This window comes from Fragaria vesca, linkage group LG1 (assembly GCF_000184155.1).
Source record: "Fragaria vesca subsp. vesca linkage group LG1, FraVesHawaii_1.0, whole genome shotgun sequence".
Taxonomy (NCBI): domain Eukaryota; kingdom Viridiplantae; phylum Streptophyta; class Magnoliopsida; order Rosales; family Rosaceae; genus Fragaria; species Fragaria vesca.
Genome location: NC_020491.1, coordinates 8590079 through 8608573, shown reverse-complemented (window position 1 = coordinate 8608573; position 18495 = coordinate 8590079). Strand labels below are relative to the sequence as shown.

General features: G+C 38.5%; 1 protein-coding gene across 1 annotated transcript in view; it reads left to right on the top strand.

Annotated features, from left to right (window-relative positions):
- LOC101301041 (transformation/transcription domain-associated protein-like) overlaps positions 1-16772 on the top strand; it is a 19630-nt gene extending 2858 nt beyond the window's left edge. Inside the window, exons 9-35 of the mRNA XM_004287769.1 lie at positions 322-390; positions 663-744; positions 832-884; positions 965-1063; positions 1142-2374; positions 2546-3550; positions 3650-3985; positions 4355-4613; positions 4713-4935; positions 5287-5677; positions 6002-6151; positions 6253-6474; positions 6595-6816; positions 7335-7985; positions 8425-8682; positions 8779-9126; positions 9805-10211; positions 10286-10712; positions 10903-12201; positions 12470-12730; positions 12820-13110; positions 13186-13653; positions 14111-14542; positions 14755-15033; positions 15228-15779; positions 15889-16098; positions 16385-16772. Of these exons, the coding sequence (XP_004287817.1) occupies positions 322-390; positions 663-744; positions 832-884; positions 965-1063; positions 1142-2374; positions 2546-3550; positions 3650-3985; positions 4355-4613; positions 4713-4935; positions 5287-5677; positions 6002-6151; positions 6253-6474; positions 6595-6816; positions 7335-7985; positions 8425-8682; positions 8779-9126; positions 9805-10211; positions 10286-10712; positions 10903-12201; positions 12470-12730; positions 12820-13110; positions 13186-13653; positions 14111-14542; positions 14755-15033; positions 15228-15779; positions 15889-16098; positions 16385-16504 (10347 nt within the window). The 3' untranslated portion in view covers positions 16505-16772. The remainder of the gene's footprint in view (positions 1-321; positions 391-662; positions 745-831; positions 885-964; positions 1064-1141; positions 2375-2545; positions 3551-3649; positions 3986-4354; positions 4614-4712; positions 4936-5286; positions 5678-6001; positions 6152-6252; positions 6475-6594; positions 6817-7334; positions 7986-8424; positions 8683-8778; positions 9127-9804; positions 10212-10285; positions 10713-10902; positions 12202-12469; positions 12731-12819; positions 13111-13185; positions 13654-14110; positions 14543-14754; positions 15034-15227; positions 15780-15888; positions 16099-16384) is intronic.
- Positions 16773-18495: the final 1723 nt, after the last annotated feature.

Sequence of the window (18495 nt, the reverse complement as noted above, 5' to 3'; positions counted from 1 at the left end):
TATATATATATATATATATATATATATATATAGACACATATAGACAGTGTTTGAGCATAGTTTATTTGCCAATTTTGTTGTGGCATCTCATATTGTTTGGAGCTCATGGTGGATTTTTTTCTCCACTACTTGTTGAAAACGTCTATGCAAGTATGTAGGGTTGGAAGTTAATTGAAATTCATTACGAGGCTATTGTATATATAGGTTCTTTACATTTCTTATCCAATTGGTAGCAATAGCATGTCATGGTTGTTTTTATCCATGTTATATTTGTTTATTTTAATCTTATTTATGAATACTGACATGCCCAATTTCTCATAGCTGTTGGAGGAGGCTGAGGAGGGAAAAGATCGTGCTACTCTAAGGTCCAAGCTTGAGCTGCCTGTGCAGGTTGGTTTTGAGTGATGTCTTTAATGTGAACGTGTTTTTCAGTGATGTCCTTGATGTGAACGTTACATGGCTATTCCTTTTGGTTTGGAAGACAAGAGGATAATGTCTTCACTAAATAGCTTTAAAGTCAAGATATGTGCTTCAAGATTTTGTTGCTTTTATATCTATCCTTTTCTTCAATTGCTTGATTATACCCTTTTTTTGTAAACCACAGTAGTTTTTTACTTTGTCATATGCTTAAATTTTTGTTACTGTCAATAATTTGGTTGCAGGCAGTTTTGAATGTGCAGGCCACCGTGGAACTTTCCAAGGAAGTCAATGATTGTAAGCATCTGATCAAGACATTAGTCATGGGTAACTGACCTGCATTTTCATTTCGTTTTACCATGTCCCTTCACTTAAGTATTGTATCAACTTACAAGAAATATGTGATATTGTCAGGAATGAAGACCATCATATGGAGTATCACACATGCGCACGTACCTCGCTCGCAGGTATTAATATTCTGTTTAAAAGTTATTTCATGAATTTGATTGACATTTATTATCTTATGTGATGTTTCTGATGGTTTAAGGTTTCTCCTTCTACGCATGGAACACACCCACAGGTGCTTGTTTCCCCTTCATCCAGTTTACCGACACCACAAGCGTTTAAAGGAATGCGAGAAGATGAGGTAATACACCTCTGAGATATTGAATGTAATATTTGGTTTTTTGTTTGTTTCCCTTGGTCTGACTTTGGCATTGCATAGGTCCGGAAAGCTTCTGGTGTTTTAAAGAGTGGGGTGCATTGCTTAGCACTCTTCAAGGAGAAGGATGAAGAGAGGGACATGCTGCAACTTTTTTCCCAGATTCTAGCTATCATGGAACCGAGAGATTTGATGGACATGTTCTCGCTGTGTATGCCTGAGCTTTTCGAGTCCATGATTAACAACACTCAATTGGTTCACATATTCTCTACGCTTTTGCAAGCCCCTAAAGTATACCGGCCCTTTGCAGATGTTTTGGTTACCTATCTTGTGAATAGTAAACTTGATGTCTTAAAGTATCCAGATACACCGGCAGCAAAACTGGTATTGCATCTCTTTCGCTTTATTTTTGGTGCAGTTTCAAAAGCGCCTCAAGAGTTTGAACGTATTTTGCAACCTCACGTGCCTATTATAATGGAAGTCTGCATGAAAAATGCTACTGAAGTTGAAAAGCCTCTTGGTTACATGCAACTTCTTCGCACAACCTTTCGAGCACTCGCAGTATGCAAATTTGAGCTTCTACTGAGGGATTTGATCCCTATGTTGCAACCTTGTCTTAATATGCTATTGATGATGCTTGAGGGTCCAGCTGGGGAAGATATGAAGGACCTTTTGCTGGAATTGTGCTTAACCTTACCTGCACGCTTGAGCTCGTTGTTACCACATCTTCCCCGTCTTATGAAGCCTCTTGTTTTATGTCTTAAAGGAAGTGATGATCTTGTGAGCTTAGGTTTAAGAACACTTGAGTTCTGGGTGGACAGTTTAAATCCTGATTTCTTGGAACCTAGCATGGCTAATGTTATGTCTGAGGTGATTTTAGCCCTATGGTCTCACTTGAGGCCTGCTCCCTATCCTTGGGGAGCTAAAGCATTGCAACTCCTGGGCAAGTTAGGTGGTCGTAATCGGCGTTTTCTCAAAGAGCCCCTGGCCCTTGAGTGCAAGGAGAATCCAGAGCATGGGCTCCGTGTGATTCTTACATTTGAGCCTGCAACCCCATTTTTGGTGCCTCTGGATCGATGCATTAATCTTGCTGTGGTTGCTGTTACGAACAAAAATGGTGGTATTGATACATTTTACCGAAAGCAGGCTTTGAAGTTTCTTCGTGTTTGCTTATCATTACAGCTTAATTTGCCAGAAAAGGTTACCGACGATGGATGCACACCTGGTCAGTTATCAACATTATTAGTTTCTGCAGTTGATTCTTCCTGGCAGCGGCCAGAAACTTCAGACTTAAAGGTTGGTTTGATTTAATCTTATCACTAAATTTTTATTCTGTCCAATTTCCATGCTGTAGCCTTTATATTGTCAATTTCCATGCTTTACATATCCTCCTACTGAATTCTTGTTTTGAGAAAGCTCCAAAAGGAAAATAGTACTGTAGTGTAACATATGTATGTGCCATTGCAGGCTGACGTAGGTGTAAAGACAAAGACCCAACTTTTGGCTGAAAAGTCAATTTTCAAGATTCTGTTGATGACTGTTATTGCTGCCAGTGTGGATCCTGACTTCCATGACCCCAAGGATGACTTTGTTGTCAATGTCTGCCGCCATTTTGCAATGATCTTTCATATTGACTCATCCTCAAGTAGTACTTCAGTTTCCACTGCTGCACTTGGTGGTCCTATGCTTCCTTCAAACGCCAATATCGGTTCAAGTTCCAGGTCAAAGAATAGTTCTTCTTCAAACCTCAAAGAATTGGATCCTCTAATATTTTTAGATGCTTTAGTTGATGTTCTAGCGGATGAAAATAGGCTTCATGCCAAAGCTGCCCTTAGCGCTTTAAATGTTTTCTGTGAAACACTTCTGTTTCTTGCTCGCTCGAAGCAAGCTGATGTGCTAATGTGTAGAGGTCCTGGTACTCCAATGATGGTTTCTAGCCCATCATTGAATCCTGTTTACTCTCCACCTCCAAGTGTTCGGATCCCTGTTTTTGAGCAACTTCTGCCCCGTCTATTGCATTGTTGCTATGGAACAACCTGGCAAGCACAGATGGGAGGTGTAATGGGACTTGGTGCTTTGGTTGGGAAGGTCACTGTTGAGACTTTGTGCGTTTTCCAAGTAAGAATTGTTCGCAGTTTGGTATATGTTCTTAAAAGGCTTCCTACTTATGCTAGCAAGGAGCAAGAAGAGACCAGTCAGGTGCTTACACAGGTTCTTCGTGTGGTTAATAATGTTGACGAAGCTAATAGTGAACCTCGCCGGCAAAGTTTTCAAGGAGTAGTTGATTTCCTTTCTTCAGAGTTGTTTAATCCCAATGCTTCTGTTATTGTGAGGAAGAATGTGCAGTCATGTTTGGCACTTTTGGCTAGTAGAACTGGTAGTGAGGTTTCTGAGTTGCTCGAGCCTTTGTATCAACCTTTGCTTCAGCCACTTTTGGTGCGCCCACTCCGATCAAAAACTGTAGATCAACAGGTAATTTATGTTTATTTTTATTAGAACTGGTAATAGATATTTTTATTATTTTCTTCAATTTTTTTAAATATTTCTGAGTTGATCTGATGGCGTATATAGGTGGGAACAGTTACCGCTTTAAACTTCTGCTTGGCCTTGAGGCCACCTCTTCTCAAGCTTACTCAGGATTTGGTTAACTTTCTGCAAGAAGCATTGCAGATAGCTGAGGCTGATGAAACTGTATGGGTTGTGAAGTTCATGAACCCAAAAGTGGCCACATCACTAAATAAGCTTCGAACCGCTTGCATTGAATTACTCTGTACTACAATGGCATGGGCAGATTTCAAAACTCAAAATCATGCTGAATTGCGTGCAAAGATCATTTCCATGTTTTTCAAATCTTTGACATGTCGAACGCCCGAAATAGTTGCTGTGGCTAAGGAAGGCTTACGACAGGTAGGGTTGAGCTCCTTTTTCATTAGCCAATCCATTGGGTTTTTCATTTTCATTGTCTTACTTTGTATTGATGATTATCATACATTTGATATTTGAGTATTGGCCTTGTATTTTGGATATTATTTTAGGTTATGTCTTGGTCGATTGCTTGGCTATTTGACTAGGTGATGTTACTGATCTGGTTTAACATTTTTTCTCTGGCTAGCTGAGTCATGTGTGAATGTTCCATGGAGGACTATTATCATATTATCATTCACCTATTTTAGTTCCTTTCCCATACTAGTGTTTTCATGGGAAAGATTTTTGGAAACATGATGTTCTCTACTACAATTCTCATAATAAAATGTACTCTACTATATTGTTGTTCAGGTTATAAATCAGCAGAGGATGCCAAAAGAGCTTCTTCAGAGCAGCCTTAGGCCTATTTTGGTCAACTTGGCACATACAAAGAATCTGAGCATGCCTCTTCTGCAAGGTCTGGCCCGGCTTCTTGAGCTTCTGTCTAATTGGTTTAATGTTACCCTTGGTGGCAAGTTGCTTGAACACCTAAAGAAATGGTTAGAACCTGAAAAACTTGCACAAAGTCAGAAATCATGGAAGGCCGGTGAAGAACCGAAAATAGCAGCTGGTAAAGTAGTTTCAATCTACTTGTGTTTATTGATTTTTCATATACCTACTATGCATGCCTAATTTGTGACGATATTGTGTCAATTTTTGTTCATTTCAGCTATCATTGAGCTTTTCCACCTTCTTCCTGTTGCTGCATCAAAATTCCTTGACGAACTTGTAACTTTGACTATTGAATTGGAAGGAGCTCTTCTCCCTGGACAAGTATACAGCGAGATTAATAGTCCGTATCGTCTTCCACTCACAAAGTTTTTGAACCGCTATGCAAGCCTTGCTATCGATTATTTCCTCGCGCGATTAAGTGAACCAAAGTACTTCCGGAGGTAATATTTGAATGTGAAATATATATAACCTCTTTGTAACCATAGACGATGACAATCAATGATAATCAAGTAATCAACTGTTGGATCAGATCTCAACATTTAAGAATAAAGGAAGAATAAAAAAAGCATATTTCTTTGGGATGTGAAATAAGTTTGAGAGCCAACAATTTGCTTTCTACAATGATTGGTGGCCATGGGATCTCATGGATTCATGGTCAGTGCTGAGCAAGTGATACCAAATTGTTAACATGCGCATTGTGTTGCATTTTTATATTTTTATATTTTATCATTCAGTTCTGTTCTATTCATATGATATACTTATATGTACTTATCTTTGGTCAACCAATCTAGGTTTATGTATATAATTCGCTCGGATGCCGGCCAGCCATTGAGAGACGAACTTGCTAAATCGCCTCAGAAAATACTTGCAAATGCATTTCCTGAGTTTTCGGCAAACTATGATGGAGTGATGGCCTCAGGGTCAGCAACTCCACCTACGGCTTTGTTGGGTGACGAAGGTCTTGCTAAGCCTCCACCTGATAGTTTGATCCCACCATCTGCACAACTTGGTGCAACGTCTGATGCTTATTTTCGGGGACTTGCACTTGTTAAAACTTTAGTCAAATTGATACCTGGCTGGCTACAGAGTAATCGCAATGTGTTTGAAACCTTGGTTGTTGCTTGGAAGTCAAACGCAAGACTATCACGTTTGCAGAATGAACAGGAGCTGGACTTGGTGCAGGTAAGTTTTACGCCTTGTGCCTTCCCTTTTATTGGTTGTCCATTGAAACTTAAAACTGGGGAAGAAAACCCTTTACTTTTTCTCTTATATAATGGTGTGACTTTTGGGTTCAGAGTAATTTATGTTGCTGTTTGCGGGGTGTTATACGTTATTTAGGAGGTTGACTGCATGCTGCATACTGTGTGATCAAATATGAACTAACTGTCCCTTGGTTCTTTACTTTTGTTGTTTTTTATTATCGCAAAAGTGGTTCTCTACTTTCCATCTGGATCAATTAATCTGCTGTCTTTTGATCAACTTCCCCGGAATGATTTTAAATTGCAGGTTAAAGAAAGCAAGTGGCTTGTCAAATGCTTCTTGAATTATTTACGGCACGAGAAAACGGAAGTGAATGTTCTCTTTGATATACTCACCATCTTCTTGTTTCATTCTCGAATTGATTATACATTTCTGAAGGAGTTCTATCTCATCGAGGTACTTCGCATATGGGTTCTCGTTTCTCTTTTCTTGGTTACTTTACTTGGCTTGACTGTTTGTCAAACTGTGATAATTTTTTTTTCTTTTCTTTTCTTCAGGTTGCAGAAGGTTATCCACCCAACTATAAAAAGGCACTTCTGTTGCATTTTTTGAGTCTTTTCCAATCGAAACAACTTGGTCATGATCACTTGGTGGTTATAATGCAAATGCTCATTCTTCCAATGCTTGCTCATGCCTTCCAAAATGATCAAAGTTGGGAAGTTGTAGACCAGGCTATTGTGAAAACAATTGTTGACAAACTTCTTGATCCTCCAGAAGAGGTATTCTTTTGTGAAACCCAAGAGTTTGCAGTGCCATTACATGTTTTTTCCTTCTGTTTGTACATTTTTGTTAAAATGCTTTCAAGTACAGAGTTCATTTATCTCATTTATTCCACTCAGGTTTCTGCTGAATATGACGAGCCGTTGAGAATAGAACTATTGCAGCTTGCCACTTTGCTGCTTAAGTATCTGCAGAATGACCTTGTCCATCACAGGAAAGAGCTGATCAAATTTGGTTGGAATCATCTCAAGCGTGAAGATAGTGCCAGTAAACAGTGGGCATTTGTAAATGTTTGTCATTTTTTGGAGGCCTATCAAGCTCCAGAAAAAATCATACTTCAGGTATGGCATAGAATGTGTGTGTTTGCTTGTGTTTTTTGTATTTTTATTTTTATTTTTGAGTAGGTGTGTTTTTTTAAGTGTCCTGTTGGTGGTAAATGTCTTATTGGCATCGATGTGACTGTTTCTACATTGATGTTTGATTGTCTTATTGGCATTAACGTTACTGTTTCTAGATTTATGTTTGTTGGTGTTTCTTCCATTTGGAAGACTCCTGTTAAGTGTGTACTATTTTCAAACAAACTGCCCTTTTGCATGTTAATAGGATGGTGAAAACCACATCACTACTTTAATTCCAAGTTATAATGAATATTTTTAAATTATATACTGGTGATATGGAGTTGGAATGTAGACATTGTAGTTGGCTTTGCTAGTGAACGTCTTGGCGTTGTTCTTTGTTCTTACAAAAAGACAAGGAGAGTGCGCGAGCATGCACATACAGAATTCCCTAATACGCACAAAGCCATTGTTCCCTTTTAGTTGGTCATTAAGTTTATCCTGATTTACACCATGGTTTCCAGGTTTTTGTTGCACTGCTGAGAACTTGCCAGCCTGAGAATAAAATGCTGGTCAAGCAGGCCCTTGATATACTAATGCCAGCACTGCCCCGAAGGTTACCTCTTGGAGATATTCGTATGCCAATTTGGATACGGTACACGAAAAAGATTCTGGTTGAGGAAGGCCACTCAGTTCCTAATCTGATTCACATTTTCCAACTTATTGTGCGCCATTCAGATCTCTTCTACAGCTGCAGAGCTCAATTTGTACCTCAAATGGTCAATTCTCTCAGCCGCCTTGGATTGCCTTACAACACTACTGCAGAGAACAGGCGTCTTGCAATTGAACTTGCTGGTTTGGTGGTTGGCTGGGAAAGACAACGACAAAATGAAATGAAAGTGGTAGCTGATGGTGATGTTACCAATCAGATCACTGAATTTAATCCAGGCCCTTCTAGTGCTGATCTTAAGCGCTCTGTGGATGGGTCTACATTTCCTGAAGAGTCAACGAAACGTGTCAAAGTTGAACCAGGTCTTCAATCTCTCTGTGTAATGTCACCGGGTGGTGCATCATCGATTCCTAATATTGAGACCCCAGGATCTACTAGCCAACCTGATGAAGAATTCAAGCCAAATGCTGCTATGGAAGAAATGATAATCAATTTTTTTATAAGGGTAGGTCATATTTTCAACTCTTGTTTTGATGTCTCTTGTTTTAAAACTTGCTTTTCCTTTTCAAAAGTTCATTTATTCTATCATGAAGTTATTGTTATGCTATGCATCTTGGAAGTCCTTCCTTGGAGGTTATCGGACGAAAAAGCCAATGCTAATTTTTCTTACAGTTAGATATCATTTACATAATATATTTGAACCAATCATGTTAAATTTTGCTTTCCTTTTCAGCGTTTAGGTTTAAATCAATTATGCAAACATTTCAGTGCTTTTATATAACTGAACAAGCAGTCACTAGTTGGACTGATGTTGAGCCTGACATACATTCTGTGTACCCATCTTTGTAGTTCTGCACCCTGCACCCTGCACCCTACATCAGGGGTTTTGATGATACATTCATGTGATGATTTATTGTTCTATCACTTTCTTGATCTTGAAACAGGTTGCATTGGTCATAGAGCCTAAGGACAAAGAAGCGAGTACCATGTACAAACAAGCTCTGGAGCTGCTTTCACAAGCCTTGGAGGTGTGGCCAACTGCCAATGTTAAATTTAATTATCTTGAAAAGCTGCTGAGCAGCATTCAGCCTCCTTCCAAGGACCCTTCCACTGCCTTGGCACAGGGGTTGGATGTGATGAACAAGGTTCTCGAGAAGCAGCCGCATCTCTTCATCAGAAATAACCTTAACCAGATTTCCCAGGTATCTAACAAATGCTATCTGTTTCTACTTTTTACAATGTCTGATACAACCTAAACTGGTAAACTCACTTTGGCTCTGCGGTGTTTTCTTTTTCAGATTCTTGAACCATGTTTCAAGTTGAAACTGTTAGATGCTGGAAAGTCATTGTGCTCCATGTTGAAAATGGTCTTTGTTGCTTTTCCTCTGGAAGCGGCTACCACTCCACCTGATGTGAAACTACTATATCAGAAGGTTGATGAACTAATACAAAAGCAAATGGATACTATTCCAACTCCTCAAACACCTGGTGGAGACAGCAATGTTAGTTTAGTTAGTTTTGTCCTGCTTGTGATTAGAACCTTGACAGAGGTGCAGAGTAACTTCATTGATCCTACCATCTTGGTTCGTATTCTTCAACGCCTGGCAAGAGAAATGGGGCCATCATCTGGTTCTCATGTGAAACAAGTATGCATCTGTTTCTCATTCTTCATCTCTTTTGTGCATCATAAAGTACAGCGTCTTTTGGTTGAAATTATTTTTACCTCTTTCTGCTTCATAAAATTTCTTTGAGATGATATCCATATTCTATTCAATTTCTCTTTGTATTTCTCCTGGCATACTTGTTGCTTTGCTGTTGTTTTCTCATATGATAGACGGATTGTTCTGTCTGTTATGTTCATAAACTGGGTTAGTTGCTCTTTTTAATATATTTCTTTATTTGAACAAAAGGAGAAGACAAACGGGTGTTGTAAATTGGTAGTTGTGACTTTAATTTGTTTGGATAACTCTACACAAGTTACACACCTTAAACTTAGTCGACATTCTACTCTATGTATAACAGACTCTTGTAATGTCTTGTAGCACTGCTGAATGTTGTGTGCCATTGACTCATTCTGTTAATACGTGGTCCTTGTTAACATTTGTGTGTCTGACGAATTCATACTCATGTACACAGTACTTCTATATCTTTTCGATGTACATTTCTGCTTCCTGTATTGTTTGTACTTGGGCCATCATTACCTTAATACCTTAGGGTCAAGCTGGCCCAGCCCTGCCCATTTTACAGGCCCTAGTCTGATGTCTCAGTATTATCTTTTCACTTTTCCATTGAATTAAATATAGCAACACTTTCATCCATTTCAGGGCCAGAAAGATTTGGATTCGGCAGTGTCTTCTTCTCGTCAAGGTGCCGATGCTGGAGCAGTCATTTCTAATCTGAAATCTGTGCTGAGGCTTATTAATGAAAGGGTCATGCTTGTTCCCGAGTGCAAAAGATCGGTTACTCAAATATTAAATAGTCTGCTATCTGAGAAAGGTACCGATTCTAGTGTGCTTCTATGCATACTAGATGTGATAAAAGGGTGGATTGAAGATGACTTCGGAAAGCCAGGCACATCAGTTTCATCAAGTGCTTTTCTGACTCCAAAAGAAATAGTTTCTTTTCTTCAGAAGCTTTCACTAGTTGATAGGCAAAACTTCTCAGATGCTCTGGACGAGTGGGACAGTAAATATCTCGAGCTTTTATATGGATTATGTGCCGATTCAAATAAGTAAGTAATAGCAGCCTGGTCATTTTTATATTACTTGGATAAAAGTTTTAATTAATGATTTTAATGACTTATAGATATCCCCTATCACTGCTTAAAGAGGTGTTTCAGAAGGTGGAAAGGCAATTCATGCTTGGTTTACGAGCACGAGATCCTGAATCTAGGCTGAAATTTTTTTCACTTTACCATGAATCTCTTGGGAAAACATTGTTTGCTAGGCTTCAGTACATTATTCACCTTCAGGACTGGGAAGCTTTGAGTGATGTCTTCTGGCTCAAACAAGGCCTTGATCTTCTTTTAGCAATCCTTGTTGAGGATATTGCCACTACACTTGCTCCAAATTCAGCGAAGGTGGCACCATTGCTGATTTCAGGTTCTCCAGATCCTTCTGGGATGCAGTACCAGGGCACTGATGTTCCAGAGGGTTCAGAAGATGTTCCTCTAACGTTTGATATTCTTGTCCGTAAGCATGCACAGTTTTTGAATGAGATGAGTAAACTTAAGGTAATACTACATCACTTGTGTAATGAGTGAATTTTAAACACTGTTTAGATAATTGTCCTATATGTTTTTCTAGTCAATAGAAGCTGTTTCTTTTTCTTTTTATTAAAAAAATAAATAAAACTAAGTCTAGTTTTCCACAAACAAGAATTTCTGACATTTTTTGTTGGGATGATTATAATCTCTGTTCTAGGTTGCTGATCTCATCCTTCCACTGAGAGAGCTTGCTCATATGGATGCAAATCTTGCATATCATTTGTGGGTGTTGGTGTTTCCCATTGTCTGGATAACTTTACAGAAGGAAGATCAGGTAGCATTAGCTAAACCAATGATTAATCTCCTCTCAAAAGATTATCATAAAAAGCAGCAAGGCAATAGACCAAATGTTGTTCAAGCACTTCTCGAAGGGCTTCAATTGAGCCAACCTCAACCTCGGATGCCAAGTGAGCTAATTAAATATATTGGGAAGACTTACAATGCATGGCATATTGCATTAGCACTGCTTGAGAGTCATGTCATGTTGTTCACACATGATACGAAGTGCTCCGAGTCCCTTGCTGAACTTTATCGTTTGCTTAATGAAGAAGATATGAGGTGTGGTTTGTGGAAGAAAAGGTCAATCACTGCAGAGACTAGAGCCGGGCTTTCGCTGGTTCAGCATGGGTATTGGCAGCGTGCTCAAAGTCTTTTTTACCAGGCAATGGTTAAGGCAACTCAAGGCACATATAACAACGCTGTACCAAAAGCTGAGATGTGTCTCTGGGAAGAACAATGGCTGTACTGTGCTAGTCAGCTTAGCCAATGGGATGCATTAGTAGACTTCGGAAAGAGTATTGAGAATTATGAAATACTACTCGACAGTCTTTGGAAATTGCCGGATTGGGCATACATGAAGGATGTCGTAATTCCAAAGGCTCAGGTAGAAGAAACTCCAAAACTTCGTCTTATTCAAGCATTTTTTGCTCTCCATGATAAAAATGCAAATGGTGTTGGGGATGCTGAGAACATTGTGGGGAAGGGTGTTGATCTTGCTTTAGAACAGTGGTGGCAGTTGCCACAGATGTCTGTTAATTCCAGGATTCCATTGTTGCAGCAATTCCAACAGCTGGTTGAAGTTCAAGAATCATCAAGAATACTCGTGGATATTGCCAACGGAAACAAACTTGCTGCAAACTCTGTGGTCGGTGTCCATGGAAATCTTTACGCTGACCTCAAAGACATCCTTGAAACTTGGAGATTGAGAACTCCTAATGAATGGGATAACATGTCTGTCTGGTATGATTTACTACAATGGAGAAATGAAATGTATAATGCAGTCATAGATGCATTCAAAGATTTTACAACTACAAATCCTCAACTTCATCACCTTGGTTATCGTGACAAAGCATGGAATGTCAATAAGCTTGCTCATATTGGTCGTAAGCAGGGGCTTTATGATGTTTGTGTGACAATACTTGAAAAGATGTATGGGCATTCAACCATGGAAGTGCAGGTATCAAATACTATAAATTTGTTATGTTGGTTAAAAAAAAACAGCATCATTGTGTCATATGTACATGGAAATTAAAATGAAAACTGAACAGGTCTGTTGGGCCTTGTATATGCGAATGTTACTAGCCTGTACTGACCTGTTCAACGTTGTTCATTATGTTGGGTCATCATCTTGAACTATCTGGCGGTCATTTTGTTTTTGTAGTTTTCTTTTGTTTCTTAACCTCTTTCATGTAACTAGCTTCTCATCCCTCTTTCTATGTGTGTAGGAGGCCTTTGTTAAGATAAGAGAACAAGCGAAAGCTTATCTGGAGATGAAGGGAGAGCTTACCAGTGGTCTAAATCTAATTAACAGCACTAACCTTGAGTATTTTCCAGTGCCACATAAGGCAGAAATATTTCGACTTAAAGGGGATTTCCTGTTAAAGCTGAGTGACTCTGAAGGTGCTAATCATGCATACTCTAACGCCATCAGCCTGTTCAAAAATTTGCCTAAAGGATGGATAAGCTGGGGAAATTATTGTGACATGGTATTTCCTATTATGTGCTTCTGTTGCAATTTATAGTAATGATTACTTGTTGGTTGTGACTCTTCTGTTATGTGCTCTGTTTTGCACAGGCTTATAGAGAAACACATGAAGAGATTTGGCTGGAGTATGCTGTGAGCTGCTTTCTTCAAGGCATTAAATTTGGCATATCCAACTCAAGAAGCCATCTAGCTCGTGTTCTATATCTTCTCAGCTTTGATACTCCTAATGAACCTGTTGGTAGGGCTTTTGATAAATATCTTGACCAAATTCCCCACTGGGTCTGGCTTTCTTGGATTCCACAACTCTTACTTTCTTTGCAAAGGACAGAAGCTCCCCATTGCAAACTTGTCCTACTTAAAATCGCGACTGTTTACCCCCAGGTAAATGTCATAATATATATGTAAAAGGAAAAATTTATTACATTATTTCACAACTGCTGACATTCAAAATCTCAGGCCCTGTATTATTGGCTTCGCACATATTTGCTTGAACGGCGTGATGTTGCAAATAAAACTGAACTTGGTAGTAGGATGGCAATGGCTCAAAGAATGCAGCAAAGTGCCACTGGTGCCACTGCTGGTTCAATTGGCTTAGCTGATGGGAATGCTAGAGTACAAGGTCATAGTGGCTTATCCTTGGACAATCAAGTTCACCAAGCTGCTCAATCTGGTGGGGCTATTGGTTCTCATGACGGTGGAAACTCTCACGGGCAAGAACCTGAAAGGTCTACAGGTGTTGAGAGCAGCATGCATCCAGGGAATGAGCAACAAGGTGCTTCGACCATCAGTGATGGTGGTCAGAATGCAATGAGGCGTAATGGTGCTTTCGGATCCCTACCTTCTGCTGCCAGTGCTTTTGATGCTGCCAAGGATATAATGGAGGCTCTTAGAAGCAAACATACTAATTTGGCTACTGAGCTTGAGGTGATAGTTTCTTTTTCAGACTTTTTGCTTTTATATAGCAATTTTAAAGCTTTATTTTTGGTTTTTTTCAAAAACTAATAATATGCAAATCAAGAACATGAGTTGAACAGAGACATAACAGCCTCGATTTGTAATACAATCGTGGTGTTCATGAATTAAACAAGAGATTCCATGCCTATGCCTCCCAGTTGGCCTGTGAAACCTCAACACTTATCAATTCATTCCATAATCGAATGTGATATTTCAGTGTACATGGACATAGCACATGTCTTTCAGACATTGCTCTCTTTATTTTGTTGGCACGAAGCAGCTACCTGTACATGTTGTGTCAAAATATTCGACTTTTTTTATTTTTTTATTTTGGGTCTAAAGAATTGTTCAGTTGATGTGTTTCAGAAATAATTTCATTTTCTTATCTTGATGACAAATATTAAGTGTGTATTCTTTTTGGATGCAGAGTCTGCTCACTGAAATTGGTTCAAGGTTTGTCACTTTGCCAGAAGAGAGACTTCTGGCGGTGGTTAATGCACTGCTCCACCGTTGTTACAAGTATCCAACAGCGACCACAGCTGAGGTTCCCCAATCTCTTAAGAAGGAGCTCTCTGGTGTTTGCAGAGCTTGTTTTTCAGCAGATGCTGTAAATAAGCATGTTGATTTTGTGAGAGAGTACAAACAGGATTTTGAGCGTGATCTTGATCCTGGGAGCACTGCTACTTTTCCGTCGACCCTCTCTGAGTTGACTGAGCGGTTAAAACATTGGAAAAATGTCCTCCAGAGCAATGTCGAAGACAGGTTTCCTGCAGTTTTGAAGCTGGAAGAGGAAAGCAGGGTGTTGCGTGACTTTCATGTTGTGGATGTTGAGGTTCCAGGACAGTATTTCAGTGATCAGGTAATCAAGTCATTGTTCATTCGTTTCTGCTTGTTATTTGGGATGCTGGCTTTGTAGTTTATGACACACCTGACTTTTGTTCTTGTGCCATTGCGTCAAATGGGGTCAGAAAGCACCACTTAAAAACAATTGGCATTAAATTCTTATCATACCTCTTCACGAAATGCTTCTCGATGCATTTTTTTAATATAACCTGATTCCAATGATTACAGGAAATTGCACCCGACCATACCATAAAGTTGGATAGGGTTGGGGCTGATATACCAATTGTACGAAGGCATGGAAGCAGTTTCCGGCGCTTGACTCTTATTGGCTCTGATGGATCTCAGCGTCATTTTATTGTCCAGACATCTTTGACTCCTAATGCAAGAAGTGATGAACGAATATTGCAGCTTTTCCGTGTGATGAACCAGATGTTTGATAAGCACAAGGAATCAAGGCGGCGCCACATATGCATTCACACTCCAATCATTATACCTGTTTGGTCACAGGTTTGTCTCGTCTCTATCAATAATATATTATGTTCTTGTGTGGAAGGAGGCTAGGGAAGGGTGAAAACAGTCACTGCAAAAGTGTAGTGTGTTTTCTTTTGGTAGATCACTTGTGTGATTTAAATTACGCTGCTATGCTTAGGCATACAAAGCAGGATTATGTGTGCTATAACTAATTATTGCTATATTCCCAGGTCCGTATGGTAGAAGATGATTTGATGTACAGCACCTTCCTTGAGGTGTATGAGAACCATTGTGCAAGGAATGACAAGGAGGCAGATCTTCCCATCACCTATTTCAAGGAGCAGTTAAATCAAGCTATATCTGGCCAAATTTCACCCGAAGCTGTTATAGACCTTCGCCTCCAAGCTTATAGTGACATAACGAGAAATCTTGTATCAGACGGAATCTTTTCCCAGTACATGTACAAGACTCTACCAAGTGGCCACCATATGTGGGCTTTCAAAAAGCAGTTTGCAATCCAGTTAGCCCTCTCAAGTTTCATGTCTCTCATGTTACAAATTGGGGGGAGGTCCCCAAACAAAATACTCTTTGCCAAGAACACAGGAAAAATATTTCAAACTGATTTTCATCCTGCATATGATGCAAATGGAATGATTGAATTTAATGAACCAGTGCCTTTCCGTCTGACGAGGAACATGCAATCTTTCTTCTCCCATTTTGGAGTGGAAGGCCTCATTGTCTCTGCCATGTGTGCCGCAGCACAAGCTGTTGTTTCACCTAAAGTGAGTTTTTCGTGGAAGTTCTTTTAGTGTAGTGATAACATTAGAAACGCCTTATGGAACAAGACATGGTGTGATTTTATCCTAAACTCCAACCTTGTTTGTATTGCAGCAAAGTCAGCATCTATGGCACCAGTTAGCTATGTTTTTCCGCGATGAGCTTCTGTCTTGGTCTTGGAGGAGACCCCTTGGGATGCCTATGGCCCCCTTTTCTGGTGGGGGTAGTATGAACCCGGCTGATTTCAAGCAGAAGGTCATTAACAATGTTGAGCACGTGATTAACCGGATCAATGGAATTGCCCCACAGTATTTCTCTGAAGAGGTAAGCCAGTCCTTCTATCATATGATAGCATAGAGCTCTCATGGCACTTGCTAACTAACTGCATGTCCCTGAAGGCATGATAAAAGCTTGGAAGAATATATATGGGTATTCTTTATAAGGAAGTTTATGATACAAAATCAGTTATGATCTGTTCGGTTTCAAATACAAGGGAATTGATACTAATTTAAATACGTTTTGAGCTTCTTCTTTTTTCTGTTTCATTTTCATTCTGGAGTTGATTGCTAGTTCATATGTCCCGAATGATCATATCGTGTCTTACATACAGGAGGAGAATGCCATGGAACCACCACAGTCGGTTCAGCGTGGAGTGACCGAGTTAGTTGAAGCAGCCTTGACTCCAAGGAACTTGTGCATGATGGATCCAACATGGCACGCCTGGTTTTAGAAGTTAGCACCAGAGTTCTAATAGTTGAGATGTAGTGAATTTGGTTTCTTCTTGTAAATGTTAATGTGCATTATTAGGTGAAGTCATTCTCGGTTGTAATATTTCTTTAACACCAATTGTGGGTTTGTGGCAGTAAAGCAATTGGGTGTTGAATGTAAATTACAAAACTCTTGTTTAAGATTAATGGAAATTAGCTCTATTTGAAGCTTCTCCCAGAACCCTTGAAAACCCAGAATCTTCATATTCTTGCCTGAAATATTAAAGATTATCAGTACTCTCTTGTAAGTGTCCTATATAGTCACTGAACTTCTATACATCTCTTCTCTGCATCTTCTATCTTCTGAATGTGGAATTTAAAGAATGGACGTCTTCACTCGGTCGTTAATTATGTCGAGAATTCAAGTATGAAATAATTTTTCAGAAATCTAGTGTATGACAAATAGACAGCTATATTCATTCTCCAAAAAAAAAGAAAAAAAAGAAATAGACAGCTATATTAACTTATGTACATTTGCATGACAAGTTGATTATTAAGTAGATGATTAAGGTTAAAACTTCTTAGTTTATCAAAATTAGTCGCAATCTGCTTCCACTAAATGAATCATATCAGCAAGTTTTATAAACTAGTGGGGCTTCGGGTTGGTGCCTATCTTTCAGTACTTTGTTTACTTTCGTTAGTGATCGGAAAGTTGACATATAATAAGCACATAACTCCATCAAGTAGTGATCTAGGCCTAAATTTATATTGCACTTTTACTGTCTTACTTTTGTGTCACTCTCAATACCCACTTTTAATTGAGTCAGATCTTATCTTCTCTTACCAGCTAGATTCCATGATTCATATAATTTAACCAACATGTAAATCTTAGCAATATTAATGTCCCGGATCATTTAGGAAGATATATAAATAGTTTGTTGCGCACTTTTAGCTCTGTTAATCGTTTCATCTTATTGTTTTTTTTTTTCCCGAACATATCAAGCTCTTCGATCGTTATTTTATTAGAGAAATTTTAAATACACAACCCTAATCTCTTAATACACACCTCTGTTATTTTATGTTTCTATTAAGATTTTATAGGTAAGCTAAATAACCAAAACAAACATCTATTATTAAAAATAAATAAATAAATCACTTTAGAAGTATTTTTTTCAACATCTTCTACCCTAAAATCGTCGAAAACACGTCTTCTCCCCTAACCCCAACTTCTCCACAATTCATTTAGGTTGTCTTTTTTATTTTATTATTATTTTTTTTATCTGTATCAGCTTTAGTTTGATCTTGCAGATCATATTGTCGAGTACTACATCTTTATCATGACATGTTTTATCAAATAACTAGTTATCTATGTTTAATAGCTACTGTACTTCTACAGTTCTACTAACTTGTGAATTTTGAAAACTTGTATTGGTGATTTGGAGTTGGGATATAACAATAATCATTTGATTATAAATTGAACGATGATAACCAAAAATTTCTAACAAAAATTAGATGAAATATTATGTAAAAAGAGGTACCAAATAGTAAATATATATTAATTATATTAAATAATGAAATATTTCATACATTATGGGCATTTTAGACAGTTTAGGATGTGTATTAAGTATAATACTAAAATAAAAAACTTGATAACTGATGTATTAAGTAAGGGGTGTGTATTAAGATATTAAGGGTGTGTATTTAAAATTTCTCATTTTATTAGTATCTCTATCTCCTGAAAAAGCAGAATTTTTTCTCTACTTACCTAATAAAGTAATGATAATAACAATTTGAAAATTCACACCCTGAGGAGTTTCTTTAGATACTACAAAACGATTGAGTTATTTATATACAACTGAAAATTCAAGCCAAATCCATATAATTCACTTTGTCCTCAATTATGAGTTTGATTTCTTTGTTTAGATTTATGTTGCTTGCGTTAATCCGGACTAGTATATATGTAACAAAGAAAAACAGTATAGTGTGCATAGACAGAGATGTATAAGAAAAAGAG